The sequence below is a fragment of the Excalfactoria chinensis genome, chromosome 7 (assembly GCF_039878825.1).
Source record: "Excalfactoria chinensis isolate bCotChi1 chromosome 7, bCotChi1.hap2, whole genome shotgun sequence".
Lineage (NCBI taxonomy): Eukaryota > Metazoa > Chordata > Aves > Galliformes > Phasianidae > Excalfactoria > Excalfactoria chinensis.
The window spans coordinates 886,786-901,853 of NC_092831.1; the positions used below are offsets into that span (position 1 = coordinate 886,786).

The 15,068-nt window shown below is 48.0% G+C and overlaps 1 protein-coding gene across 1 annotated transcript in view; it reads right to left on the minus strand.

Moving 5' to 3' along the window:
* Positions 1–4,794: 4,794 nt before the first annotated feature.
* Positions 4,795–15,068, minus strand: part of KCNJ3 (potassium inwardly rectifying channel subfamily J member 3) — a 29,972-nt gene continuing 19,698 nt past the window's right edge. Inside the window, exon 3 of the mRNA XM_072341169.1 lies at positions 4,795–8,449. Within this exon, the coding sequence (XP_072197270.1) occupies positions 7,866–8,449 (584 nt within the window). The 3' untranslated portion in view covers positions 4,795–7,865. The remainder of the gene's footprint in view (positions 8,450–15,068) is intronic.

Sequence of the window (15,068 nt, forward strand, 5' to 3'; positions counted from 1 at the left end):
GGCTGGGGGGACTGTAGGGTTCCTTCCAACACAACCATTGCAGGGTTCCATGATCTTTAAGGCTCCTTCCAACCCAACTATTCCATAGCTCTATGATCACTGCGGAGTGAAGCCAGCCTCTCCCTTGCCATGTATGATCGTGCCCACAGGGTGAACTCTCCTGCCCATAAAACCACCGTTTCTCAGTCAATCCATGAGTTCAGTCCTGGGGGGGAATGATAACCATATGCTTCCCTTTTCAATATTTTATTTCTTATTTTTACAAGCGAGGCGAGCAGTAAGCTGCCATTTGAAACTGTAGCGCATTTAAATATTTCAATTCTCCCTCAATCCAAAGGGCAATCCTCCTGAGTGCTGCGCCGAGGCTTCTCATATCAAGAAAGGCATTTTCTAAATATTCATGTGAAATATTAAAGATTTAGGAGAGGCTCGCTGATATTGCTTTGGCTGCGAGTCGTGATGTGAATCCTAAGGAGACAGGAAGGTATTCGTTGTGTTATCGCTCCAGCAAAACTCACATTCTTGGCAAGAAAATGAGATTTAAAATAACATCCAGAACAACTTCAGTTCCCAGCGGTGATTACAAATGTGCAAGGGTTGAGCAGTGTTTGCATTTTAAAGCCCTGGAACTCTCAATGCAGAGCATTCCCTTGCAGGTCCCACCCCATGCAGGTGCTGCTGTAAGGTGGAACTCCCCATATTGCTCCAGCTCTGAGCACAGGAGGGGAATAACTTGTCCATTTCTATTACGCTCCCCCCAGTAATTATACACCATCTAAAATTCCTGTCTACATCCGCCTCCTTTTGTACTACTGTGTTGGGCAGCTATGGATTTTTCAATCAGATATTTCTGTCTCTGCAAGACCAACATTGAAAAGCATTTCCTTTGTGTCTGTCTTTCCTCTCACAGTAATTCCTGTGTCCCTGCCTTATGGATGCTGCTTGTTATTAACTGTGCTGGTGCAGCCCATACCTTCCATTTGCAGTTCTGCCAGACTGATTTGTCACAGGCTGAAGCCCATGGCCGTGTCCATAGGTCTCAGCTGATCTGCAGGAAATTAGATGCTGTATTTTTAATGTCGATAGCTGAGACCTTGCAGAAAACAGGGAGATGAAGACAGTCATGCCCATGACACATTTATTCTGATCTGTCACCATAGAAACAGATAATCCACCAAAGGTCCATGTCAACAAAGCCAGTTTGCAAGATGGGGAGAAATGGGGTTCAGCCCCATTCACAGAAGGCTGTGTCCAGGCCCATGTGAGCAGCCTCCCTCCAAGCACTCAGTGCACAGCTGGGTGCAGCAAGAGCCCTGCCATTCTGCTCCTTGCATTGCTGGGAGCCCAGGGCAGTGCTGGGAGCAGGAGGAGCAGACAGCTCCACACCACACACTAAGGCAGCAGAGGTAAAGAGGACTGGGGCTGACAGCTACATCAGCACTTGTTTTGTACATCCACTTGCTTACAAGATAAGATGTTGATGCCTGGATTTAACAAGACAATAAATTGTCTCCCCAATGCCCAGACCTACCAGCACTTTAAAATGTTCCTCCACTGCTGCCTTTCTGCTCCATTACGTTTGGTGCTGAAGCATCAGAATGGTAGCTGACATCTCTTACAGAGTGTGTCATTTCCTTTACATAGATTTCCTGAGGGCTCAGCAAACCATGAGTGCATATGGACAGCAAGAAATACATCAGTATAGAGGGTTGGTAGGCTGGTAAACGTGGGGTGTGTGCACAGCTGCATGGGGCTGCTGATGGTGTTTGCACCAGGCAGGGTCTGCAGTGTGACTGAGGCTTATTGCTTGTATCTTATGGCAGATAGTTTTGGAACATCATTAAAAATATGTATGTTGTTGAAGCAGCTGTTGTTTCCTTTTTCTTTTTTTCCTTTTCTTAACAGGAAAGTATAGGTTACACATTAGGGGGAAGCCATTGGGTTTGCCTGGACCTACCCTACTGCATGCCATAAAGTCAATGGAAGGGAAATTCATTATCATCACTCAGAGCCTTCCACTCACCAATGCCACAGGGGATAGCTGAAGCAGAAGAAATGACTCTATTCCTCTATATTCCTAAATGACCCCATTCCTCTATGCTTCTAAATGACTCCATTCCTATCAACAACAGCAATGCGTATTGATGCATTCTTTGGCTGCATATTTCTATTTGATGACTCCATCGTCTCGTTACCGAGATCGTAAGATTTAAACAATCAATTAGGGAGGCAGAAAAGACAGATGTGTTTATGGGATTGGGTTCTGAGCCCTCTTTCTCCTGCTCTGCCCTTGGCACTGGGTGCTGCTGAGCTCTGTGTCACACTGCAGCCACTCTGCCCTCAGAGCTGCCTCTGCAAAGCATTTCCAGGCAGTAGATTTGGGAGGATACATTGAAGGGTCTCTGAAATTTATATATAATGAAATACAGTTAAAAGTGTAACCTGTTAATGAAAAGAAGAAGAGAATGCTTTGTCTCGTGGTCTTAAATGTGAATAAATCAGTAACTTTGTTATAAATTATCAATATTATTTCAAGTTAGTATCCTGTATTTTTGTATACGCCATTCTCACAATATGAACTGGGGACAATGAGAACATGGAATGTTGTGAATTGGGGATGATGGGAATTGGGGATGTTGTGAATTGGGGATGACATGAATTGGGGATGTTCTCAATTGGTGACAATGAGAACTGGGGATGATGTGAATTGAGGATGTTGTGAATTGCCAGTGATGTGAACTGGGGACACCATGAGCAATCACACGGTGGCTGACAGCCTTGGGCTTTGCAGGTGTGATGGGGGGAACCAGTGAAGGAAGGATGCAGACATGGGGCTGCCGATGGGCACAACCAACTGGAAACCAGTCTGCACAGCAGTAACTGGTGATGTTAAGGGCTGAGAGAAAAGTGTTCCCTGTAAAACTAGGAACACCGATTACATCCCAGCTCATGGCATAATTTTTTCCCCCACCTTGGGATACGCATCATTTGTTTTTCATTTCCTCTGTTACTGACAGAGGGCTTTAAACATGCCCAAGGAAGGGATGGCTGGAGCCTTCCCAGGAAGCTGCTGCAGGATGCCAAGAGACAGATCTCCCCAGTTATTCACTCAGCAGTGATGCTGCTCTGCTCCGTGCTGCCTCAGCCCTGCACACTCATCCATCTGCTGTGAGGGCTCTGTCTCGTGCCATTGGTGTGGAAGGAGTCCAGCCACTCAGTTCTCCAGGCAGTGCCCAAAAAGCTGCTTATGAAAACCGACAAACATTTTGGATGGAAACAAATGAAAGCAGTTAGAATTAGAAAGGGGAAGAGAAAGGACTAGCAAAAAGCTATCTTGATTGCTGCTTGCCATGTATTATAAAAACACAGCCATCTCAAATTATACATTTTCATGGGGATTTATGCATATATATTATATGAATGCATGCATTTCCTTACACAAATAGTGCCATACCTGGGCACGCACCCAAGGAAGCTCTGCTGAGTGCTTAGTTTGCAGCCATCAGCTCAGCCCCCATCCTCACCTTCCTCAGCTTTGATGCCCAACACTGGGCTGAGCAGGGCAGGTCCTGGTGAGCCAGGACTGCTTGGGCTCAAGCCAATGCAAGGTCATACCTCAGCACCATGGGAAGCTTTCCTTGTTAGCATCCAGCATCCTGTTGGAAGGAGAGAGGGGATCTGCACATCCCCAGCTTGCACCCTGCAGGGGAGGAGGCACAGATGTTTGTTTTGAGAATGATAACTCAAGTGCATTTCAGCAGCGCTCAGAGAGCTTGGGAGGGCTGTAAACAGGCGAACAAATATGGTGCTGCATTCATGCTAAATAGTGCTTATAACCACATAGAAATTAGGCTGATAGAAATGACAGGCTCTCTCTCCATCCATCTCTCTTTCCCAGTCTTTCTGAGTGCCCTCCTGGCAGCCTCACTGGCTGGCTCTGGGTTACACACATTCAGGAGCAATGTACCACTGCCATCCAACATCCTTAAGGACTCTATGGATGCAGCTGAGCTCCAGCCATCAGCCACTCACCAGTCCTGCCTGGTAGAACTCCCTTGCTGCTGCAGACAGAATAGAGCTCTTAGATCTGACTCAAAAAGCAATCAAATTCCTTTTCCCCAACACACGATGAGCATGGATTTGTTTCTAGCTATTATTACACCAGGGCACTTCTCTTTCTTTCTTGCCCTTCTTCCCCAACTGTTTTTTCTCCAAGTACTTCAAGGCTACCAGCAATTCCAGATCCATTTCTCCCAGTAAGCACCACACATTTGCTTTCCTGCAACACAGCTGAGGAAATAAATTCAAATGTATTCCTCGTCTGGCAGCACATTATGATTGATACAGCTCTGTGTTGCCATGTCTTTTTGTTCTGCCACACTCAGTAATTCAATTATGCTAAACAGGGCTTCAATTCCCCGGGCTGTGGCATGCCTAGCACCAGCAGCAGGGTGAATTCCCAGTAACTCTGTGCTCAGGAAGCAATTCCTGCATAGAAAGCTGAAGGGAAGGGCTGCTATAAGCAAGGAGAGACCTGACAGTCACTATGAAGTTCTGGAGGATTCGTACTTGGGGCTAGGGGTGAGGTAACTACAGAAATACCATATGCCAATATAACAGCAGCTACAATTGAACTAGGTTTCATTTTTTGCTGGTTTTAAGACTAACCAAGAGACTGGCCTTCGAACACACGCGGTGAACGGTAAGACCCCGAGCAGCGAGGACACACAGTCCTTCCTGAAGGGAATAAACCAGGGACCGACTGAGGGACAAACACCCAGAGCATCACCAAACTGAACAAGTCTGAAAGTTTAATACAGCTGTAGATAAAACTGAGCTTGCAGTATTAATGAATACAAGAGTCTGTTGTTTTGTATAATTCAAATCAACTTGTACATTTATACAGTTATAGACCGCATGCCAGAAAATGCATTTAGTTTATTCTAATTCAAATCTGTACAATTTACAATAGAATTCAAGCATAAGTTCAGCAGTAGAGAACACAGACCGGCTGTGCAGTCAAACAGATACACTTCTCTTAGCACAAGCATTGGGGCTGGGTGAAAACGTTCAGGAAAAACAGAAAAGGAGCCACGCCAGTAAAAATGAAATGTTAACCAGGAATAACCTCCTGAACCCCATAACCAAAGACAGTTAGCAGCCATCCGTGTTTTTACTTTCACTCTCAGTAACAGAAGACACATACATTTTAGCCTTAACATACGTCATACATTGCAATACAAACCACAAGCCTCAGAAAACTTGTGTGCAACAAGGACAGGCAGATTATTTAAAATGTTGAATGAATGGTCACTTTTAATATTTCATATGGCATTAACTCAACAAACACAAGAACACTGTCCCAGTGTTGGTGCACAAACACCCAGCACCTTGCAACCGCTCCCATTCAGCCCATTACATTCATTTTGTGCAGCACAAGGCCATGGCTGGGGACACTCCATTGCTCTTAGCATGGAGGCATGTTGGCTACCCATATGGAGTCCTGGGTGCAGGGGGCTGACCCAAGGCCTGCTGTGCCAGGAGGGGCTGCAGGAAGGTAGGCTGCCCTGAGCACTATGGGTGCCCCATCCCTGGAGATGCCAAGGCCATGGATGGGGCTCTGGGCAGTCTGAGCAGGTGGGAGGTAGCCAGCCCATGGCACGGGATAGAACTGCATAATCTTTAAGATCCCCTCCAACCTAAGCCATTCTATGGTTCTATGACTCATCAGCCACCATGATGCTGGTTCAATGTCCTTGGCTTTCTGGTTTGGACTGGAGGTGGCATTGATGCCTAACCACTGTATGTGGCCATTTTCACTCGGCCAAGGACTAGTGGATAAGTTACAAATGGCACAAAACCCTGCTGCAGTTTACAAGATGGCCTGAATAAGAGTTAGCAAATAGGGGAAAAAACGTTCAGATCTTACCTTGCAATGTTGTAATTCTGCTCATCACGCAGGGAGCTTCAGCACCGTTCCCTTTAACAACATGCAAAGTATTTCAGTACAGCCACGGGTGTAAAAAGCATGCAGTGCCACTCAAAAATCGCCATAAGCAGTGGAAAAAAGCCTTTAGTTACTATAAAGTCCATATGTGCACAGCTGATCAAGCACACTGGGAAACTTCCAGACCAAGCACTGATCCCCAATGGGGTCTGAGCCAACCCTTCCAACAATACTGCATTTCTCAGTTCTCATCCCACGCCACCATTTCTACCCAAACCAAACTATTATCTCCCAATGATGAGCAGATCTGTCCTTATTAAGCAAGCATGAACATTCACACCCAATGGCCCAGAGCCCTCAAGCCAGGACTGCCCTACACAACTGCTATTGCACTTGTTCATCTCCAAGACCAAACAGCTGTGCTTCACCTCCAACACCATGATGCCATGCTGCCAGTTGCTGCACACTGGTCTGTCTCACACAGACCTCCCAATGAAACAAGGCAGAGAGCCTCATTACTGACCAGCTCTGAAACAGCCACCCTGCTGTGTGTCCTTTGGTGCAGCCCAGGAGCTGCAACAGCCTGGTGTTCAACAGGGGGGAAGCACAGGTGTTAGGGCACAGCAGCAGAGAGGGAGTAAAAGATGATAAAAACCCCAAAAACCACACAAAGCCACAGGAAGATACCGAACCATACATTTACACAAAGTATTACTCATTTCAAAACCCACAGGGTCAACCTTGGTTAGTCTTTGCTCCTGTTGTCACCACAGAGAAAGCAGTACAGGGATCACCACGGGACTCAGCAGCTCTCACAGCTCTGGCTGCAAGACTGGGGCTCACAGAATCACCACTGGGACTTAGGTTTGCAGGATGGGGCCTCAGAGTAAGGAAGAGCAAAGGCCTGGCACCACAGGGGCTCAGGGGGAGCCCAACTCTGCTCCTGGAGCAGAGCATCCACAACAGAAGCCTGCCCGACTTCAGGAGCAACTGAACAACACAACTGTTGTGAAACAACACCACAAGCTGTTCTGTGAAACCAAATGTGTTGTCTTTACAGAGATAAACGATAGAAGAAATCTATTTTTTTTTTTTCTAATTTTATCTCAAGTGCCATTTTCATTCATTTCTTTATAGTTTTGCCTATCCTTACCAATAGAAGCTTCTTTTCACAACAGCATCCTGTGAAATACATTCATTTTTCCCCAGCAGTCTAGAGGCAGGAAAAGAAAGCCCAAAAAGAACTTAAAGCAAAATGGAGACCAGCAGTTATTTTAAGGCCAGCAAATTTGGTGTGAGGAATTAACAAATACAATTCCTTCTAGGAACAAAAAAAATCCGCATGCACCGTAGCTACTTTGTTGAATGAAATATAGAATCCCAGAATGGCCTGGGTTGCAAAGGCCCACAGTGCTCATCCAGCTCCAACCCCCTGCTGCATGCAGGGTCACCAACCAGCAGCCCAGGCTGCCCAGAGCCACATCCAGCCTGGCCTTGAATGCCTGCAGGGATGGGGCATCCACAGCCTCCTTGGGCAACCTGTTCCAGTGTGTAGCATCACAATCCATGTCAGGAAAAAAGGAAACAAACTCAATTATAACTTACCCTGAAAGTTACCCACTCGCATGTTTTACCTGCTACTGACTCTTAAGAAATATGCAGGGAATGGAACACCCCTGCACGCGCTTTCCAGAATATACAGTATAAATATAGTAGGAGCCATGCCAGAAAACTAGATGCAGGAATTGCACACTATTATTGCATGCGCATCGTGGTTCTACACGCCAGGGGTGGATGGCTCTGCTGGCCCCGGGCAGCCTGCTGGTGTACCCACAGCCCTGCCAGCAGCGGGCATGGAGCCACATGTTGCTCTGGTAGGCCATCCTCCTGCTGGGGCAGTCCGGCCTTGGTAGCTGGGTTATGTGAAGCGATCGGAATTCATTTTTCTCAGTTTTGGAGGAAGGTGCCCTTCCATCCGGCCGCCCCCTGACAGTTTCTGGAGCTTGGGCGGCAAATCGGCCACGGACTGGCTCATGGGATCTGACATCATCTTGGTGGCTTTGGACACCAGTTTCTCTTCCGAATTCCCAGGGACTGAGCTGATCCGCTGCAGTTTCATGGGCAAATCGCCCATGCTGTAGGCCTTCTCTGAGGTGGTGGAGCTCATCCTGAGGAGTTTTTTGGGGAAGTCATCCCTTCCAGTTATTTTCTGCAGTTTGGAAGGTAGTTTTATGCCAACCTCATCCAGACCATCCAGGCACTCCACCGAGTTATTCCTCTCCTTGCTGTTGCTGACAGCGGGCGCTATCAGCGGCGAGGACATGAGCAGCATCTCCTCCTGCTCCTTCACACTGTACGGTGGCGTGGGGACCTCAAACGTAGCGTGGAACTGTGAGTAGTCGACTTTGAAGAACCCTTCTTCCAAGGAAATAACTGGGAAGAAGCGATGGCCCCAGAGCACCTCATCCTCTGTGTAAGATGTCCTGGCCTGGCATGTCATCCCTGCAAGCAGCAAGGAAGAAAAGCGCATCCGTTATACACAGTTTAGGAAGTGCACCAACCTTGGAGGTTTCTGAATGCTTTAAAGGAACAGAGTTTATGTTTTTAAGCATATGACAGAAAAGGCATCGGCGCGTCTACCACTTCCACATAGTTACTATTAAATTGTCATCCTCGATGGGAGAGGAGCCAAAAATAGAGTAAGGGATGTGCCTGTATGAATAATGCATGTCTGTTCTTATGGCCACTTCTGAAGGCTCTGCTGATGAAGGCAGAACACAAGCTATCTCAATAGCCTCAGGACTGAGCTAGCAGGAGCTGCTAACTTGAACTTGTGATCTTAAAGGATGACCTGCCCATTCCACATACTCATCATATTCACCAAAGTACACGAAACCAGTCCCCGTGCTTTATGTATCACTTGAATGAACCAAGCCCATCCTGGTGCACTGTGCTCCATCGGAACGCAGTGAGCATGGGCTAGGAAATGCATTTATTTCTCTTTAAGTGCTTCACTGGCAACCTGCCCGCAGATCACAGATATACAGTGATCTGGCTGAGATCAAAGGTTCCAAGAGCTAGCACAAAGAAATATGACCAAATGGCCCAACACAGCCCTTGCCTTCCCTTCTCTGCCCCTGCTTCTCGCCTGCACGTGCTTCTCTTCCTCCAGGCCACTGACCCCTGGCTGCCTGCCTGACCTCAAGAGCCAGAGGGATGCAGTGACTGGGGCAGCTGGAAGTGTCCAGAGTGTGTCTGCTGGGTGATGCAGTTTTCACCCAGTCAGCCTGTGTTTCCATATTCTTTATGAAGTGGAAGCAAATGCAGACCTAATGGGTTTAGGAAAAACAAAGCAACATAGTTTTTACCAAAAAGAAGGCAATTTCAGTGAGTGCTTCTGCCATCTGCAGCCTTTATCCTGCAGCAGTTCATTAGCTGAACTTTCACAGGGAAAGCATGGCCCTTTCCCTTCTGCTCCCCTAAACCCGACCCCAAGGGAGCCCTCATTAGGAACGAGTGCTTCCAGCAACGCGTGCATGTGGCAGAGCAGCACTCAGAGCTGCCCCCAAAGCAGGGACTGCTTGACTCCATGACCTGTACTTTAGATGGCAAATGACTTCAAATGCAGAGTTCTCCTGCTAGGAGGGTTGGAGAAGGACGATGTAACCACACTGATGGTACACAGGGTTGGACCTGTGCTGCAGGGCTGCAGGATCATAGAAGCACAGACCCATGGAAACACTGAGGTTAGAAAAGATCACTGAGACCACCCCCCCCCCAGTCCAACCCCAGCCCACCCTGCCATGCCCACTGCCCACATCCCTCAGTGCCACATCCCCACAGCTCTGGGACACCCCCAGGGATGGTGACCCCCACTCCTTGGGCAGCTGTGCAATGCCTGACTGCTCTTTGCAGAAGAAATGTTTCCTAATACCCAACCTGACCTTCCCAAGCTCCATGCTGCCTCAATGCTACATGGCTCTTCTGCAAGAAAATCCACGTTTTATTGCAACAATGTAACCCTTTGGAAGCTCATCTGAGAGAGAAATATTCATAGGTATCTCATTTTTACTTCAAGTTCAATGCATCCTATTCACTAACAAACCCAAGGTTGCAAATTACTCAGTAGTCCCCCAGAGGAGCTGCAGCTACTGACATGCTTTTCGGCACTGGGAATAACTGTCACGCTAAGCAGAAGATGCTAGGAGGTGCTGAATGTGCTCTGTTAAGGCACTGGACAAGAAATCAATTCTCAGACTTTCCTTCAGCTCTGCTGCGTTGCCCTGCTTTCCCTCCCCTTGCTGTGTCTTTAGCAAACTCCTCATGGCAGAATCCTACAAGCGTGACAGTGCCTCTCTGCAAGCAGCCAGCCCATACTCAATTCATGGCAGGTATGGGAAAGGTATTTCTCTGCCACCAACAGCAAGAGTCAAACTCTAATAGCAAGAGAGGGCAGGGCATGGCACCAAGCAAAGCACAGCAGGGCAGGGAACCTCACCTCCCTCCTTGTTTCATGACAAAGTCCAGCTCAAACAGCACGTCCAAAAGGGAGAACACCAAGCACCACAGCAACATCACTTCCTGGCTTCCCCTTATGATCCCTGTTGCAGATGACAGCCACCTCTGTACTGCCTTCTGTATCCCCATACACAATCTATACTCTGCTATGAGCAGCCCTGCCACCTTACAGCAGGTATGGCTCCTTCTGCTCCCACCAAACCAACCAGGTCCCAGCACCAGGCTCATGGGCTCTGCTTTCCTTCTCTTCATAGAATCACTGCTGTTGAAAAGGACCTCTAAAATCAACTTATTTGAACTCCCATAACCTTTGTTACAGAAGGTTCTTCTTTTCCCCAAGGAGTTACCCATCAGCAGGTATGATATTGACAGTCCCTCCCATGCCTCCATCGCATTAATGGGCTGTTTACATTTTTACCAGCTTGTCTACACTATTAATATTCATTTGCAGTACAGAATTTAAACTCTCTTGGAATAAACGCTCCGAGTGCTGCTCATCTCATTAAGAAGCCAACTGTTTGTCAAAGGAAAAGGTTGAGATGAGTGTTGTTCATCACTCCAAACGTGGGCTTCCACCACACAGTGCTCTTCAGGGCTGTCAGCAGCCGCTGATTACGATGCACATTAGCAAAGCTCTAGCTGAATAAAAATCACAATAATGTACCTGAAAAGTAGGCACAAATGGCCAATAAGAAAACCTCTATTATTTCAGAAACACAGAATGCAATAATGTTGTTCACAGTGCCAGAGGGAAGAGATTTCCAAACAGAAGCTGCTCTTCTGCTAGCAAAACATGTTATTTTGGCTGATAGGCTGCATGTTCACAAATCCAAATCCTGGGTATTTTGGACCACCTCACCTAAGACTGTTCTGCAGTGCTTCCACCAGAAGCTGGGGCTGCCATTCCTCCTCCTGGCCATGCTGACAGTACCACACGTGTCTCTCTGCCACCCCAGCAGCGTGTGTCCCTCCGTCACCGCAGATGCCAGGGGCTGCAGAGCTGAACCCCATGGGATGTAGTTGGGAATGGAGCTGCTGGGGGCAGCCCCCCACGTATGTGCTCCATGCTTGTGTGGTCACACAGGCCATGCATACTTAAGGACATTTTCCATCACTGCCCTTGAACAAAGTAGAGCAGTGCTGCTGTCCAGGCCAAGCATGGGTTAAATTGGTGAACCTTAAGATTTATATGAAGGCATTTTTTTAAATAACCATGCCTTTTCTTTTCATCATTTGCACTGTCTGAAGCAAGTGCTATCACTGCAGCAAAAGGCATCTATCTGCCATATTATAAGTTATTAATTACAAGTTATTATTTCTAATGAGGTAGAACATTTGCTGTTAGAGCCCCAGCCGGGCTGAAGAAGTGAATGCAATTAACTCAGCTCAGCCAGCAGCTCTGCCAGCCTTTGCTTCCCTGTCTGTGGCTCCAGCAGCTCAGCTCACCATCCCAGGGAGCACAGCTGGCAGGAGGGGAGCTCCCAACACAGCTCCCAGCCATCCAGCGAGAGGGCAGGATCCCTCAGCATCCCAAACCCCAGGCATTAGGATCATTATCCTGATTGCTTCAAGCTTTGCTACAGCATCAGGCTCGTTCCGCAGCAGAGCAAGGCCATCCCAAAGGATAGCAGTTGTTGACAAAAGCCCTGCAAAAAGCTAATTTTATCTGCAATAACCCTCAAGTTATGTCTAAACTTCTAAAGGACCTGGATGGGGATGGCTGTATCCAGGCAACTCCTGGAACTCACAACGCACAGCCTTACAAACCTGGCAGATGTGTTGCCACTTCTCTTTTTCTTGTCTCTTGGGCCCCGTGCCCAAATTAAAACTAATTTAGCACTGCCATCTGAGGCCGTGAAGGCAATGCAAGGGGAGAACTTTGACATAATGATACACCGTGCTCCATGCTGCGTTCCCATGGGACCAAGGGAAGATCAGCAGGTCCGGCAGGACAGAGGTGCATGACTCTCACAGAAATCCATTTCTCTTGGGCTTCCAGGATGGTAGAGAAGGGGAATGGTGGCTTTTGGAAACCAGTGGAATGACAAGCTAGATAGCAGCATGTTTAGCACAATATCCCAATGGGAACACCTGGCTGCAGTGCCTCTCTCTGCTCGAAATGAAAACAAATGGCTGAATTGCGCAATAAGACTGAAAATGGGCATCCAAAATGTGAGGGCAGGAACAATTCAGCCAAACCCGGGGTGATGGATGCTCTCAGGCTTTCCCTCCCAGTGTTTGCCATGGCATTATTTGTTAATACAACTTAAAATGACAAGCCGTGCCACGCACAGCTGAGAAACACAGCCCAATTTCTACCCCGACAGCACGCGCGGTGTCTAAGCCCTAATAGTTCCCATCTATTTTGAAGGAGCAGCTATTCTTAGCGCCAGAGTTCTTCCACCGTAATTCCAGGATACATTTTTTTTATTACACGGGCAATCGTTGGAAGTGCCATAAAACGTCATCAGTTTACAGCTGCCAGCCCCGGCTGCTGCCCGGCTTAATGCCTGATTTATGGCACAGCACTTCCACGAGGCCATTTGCCTTAACGGGGGAGAGGCGGGCAGACACTGTGCCACCTTCATATGCTTAATGGCTTTGATTATTTTTCAATAATGTTCCAATTAAGTTATCATTTCTAAGGAGGGGGGAAAAATAGCATTTAATAGAATCTTGGAATTGTGAAGGTTGGAGAAGCCCTGTTGGATTCCAACATCCCTCACTGCCACATCCTCACAGCTCTGGGACACCCCCAGGATGGTGACCCCCACTCACTGGGCAGCTGTGCAATGTCTGGCTGCTCTTTGGAGAAGGAATGGTTCCTAACATCCAACATATTTCCTTACAGGCACTGATGGAGGATGGCAGCCACTGGCTGCTCCCCATCCACATGGCCATGCCCAATGCCCCAGCATCCACATACCAAGGAGGTGGGGGAGGACAGCAGAGGGGTGAGGCTGCAGCCACAAAGGAAAGAAAACACTTGGATTCTGGTAGCTCTGCACCACATGATTTTCTCTTTCCATAGCAGAGAAATACAGAGGCTGCCCATTGTGCCCTTTCAAATCCACTCTACTTTCTCCAATGACAGCATAAGTGGGATGCAGCAATGGGACAGGGCGCTGGCATGTCCCCCATCACACAGCACGCTCTCCCTTGGAATTCCAACCCAGAGAGAGCTTTTCACAGAACAACTTCATGCTTAACCACCATCTATCACTGAAACCTATAAACCACAGGAGTGAAAGGAGGTCAGGGATCAAACGAAGGAAGGATGTATGCAAAGAGGGAACGACGGGAGCGGGGGGATCGAGTAACATAATGCACCCATTTATGCAACAGTCAGACATCACTCTTCTGCTAAACATTGTAATTTCTCATCGCACTGAATAGCAAAGGCAGGCTGCTGCCTTGCTGCCCGATTTAGATGCGTTGTTTGTGCTCCGGTGCTATAAATACCTCCCGGCTCGCTCAGGCTGTGCTCTTCTCCCAGCAGCTATCTATCTATCTCCGTGCTTAAAAAGCACTGCTGACAGCCAGGGTATTTTTCTATCAGCTGCTGCTCCTAGGGCAGTTTTTAATCAGCGAGACACAGCTCTCTGGCACCTTGCAGGCAGCCCGCCTTGATGCATACCAGGACCGCAGCCAGCATGTGCTGTGTGGGGCATTGAGAGTGTCACAAAGCCGGTGTGACAAAGCCCAGCCCTGCTGCACACAGCCACATTGCCACTGTGTAACTGCTGAATGCATGGTTAATGCAATGACAGCAATATATGCTATCTAGCCTGGTATTTGTAATTTTTTTTAACATGCAAAAAAGTGTGTTATTTTGGAAGAGCAACCTGTTCCCTCCCTTCTCCGTGCAGCAGTGAGTCAGGGCTGATTTCAGCCCTCCAGCCTCTCTCTTGGAGCAGTTCTCCCTGCAGAGCCATCTGCTGCAAGCCGCTGCTTGTGTGCTCCCCACCTACCAGCACTGAGATGGCAGTGCTCACTGCCCCGCACCACACACAGCAAAGCGCTCTGCAGAGCCCCTGTCAGTCCGAATGCTCAGTGCCCCCAGCCCCTGGGCAGCTCTCCCCATGCTCATAGCTGCTAATCTTTCCAAAAGAAGCACAGAGCCCACAGCAGACCCCAGGCCAAGTAAAAGGGGGTGCCGCATTGCTCTCCTCCAGGCTGAGCCGCAGTGCTTTTGTTTGCAGTGTAACATAACTGGACAAGCCACAGAGAAATGTTTGCTTTGTGAAATCAGAGCAAAACTGTTGGTAGGCAGAGGATGCAGCAGGAATACATGGCTTGAAGGAAACGTAGGAGCAGTCTGCCAACTCGCCACAAGAGGAAAGAACAAGAAACTGAAAATAAGTTGAAAAATTACCCCCTTTGAATGAGAATTTTAGTTCTGAGATCAGCAACACAAACACGAGTCCCAGTTCCCTTGGGATCCTTCAGCGGTCCCCTGCTCCTCCAACACCCACCAGACCATATGCTGCTCAGCACCAAAATAAAGCTCATCCATCTTCAGGGCTTTAGCAAGTCTGAAGGAGTATCATACGTCACAGACCGCCTTCCTGGGAGGGAGAACTGCATCTTCACATGGAAAAGC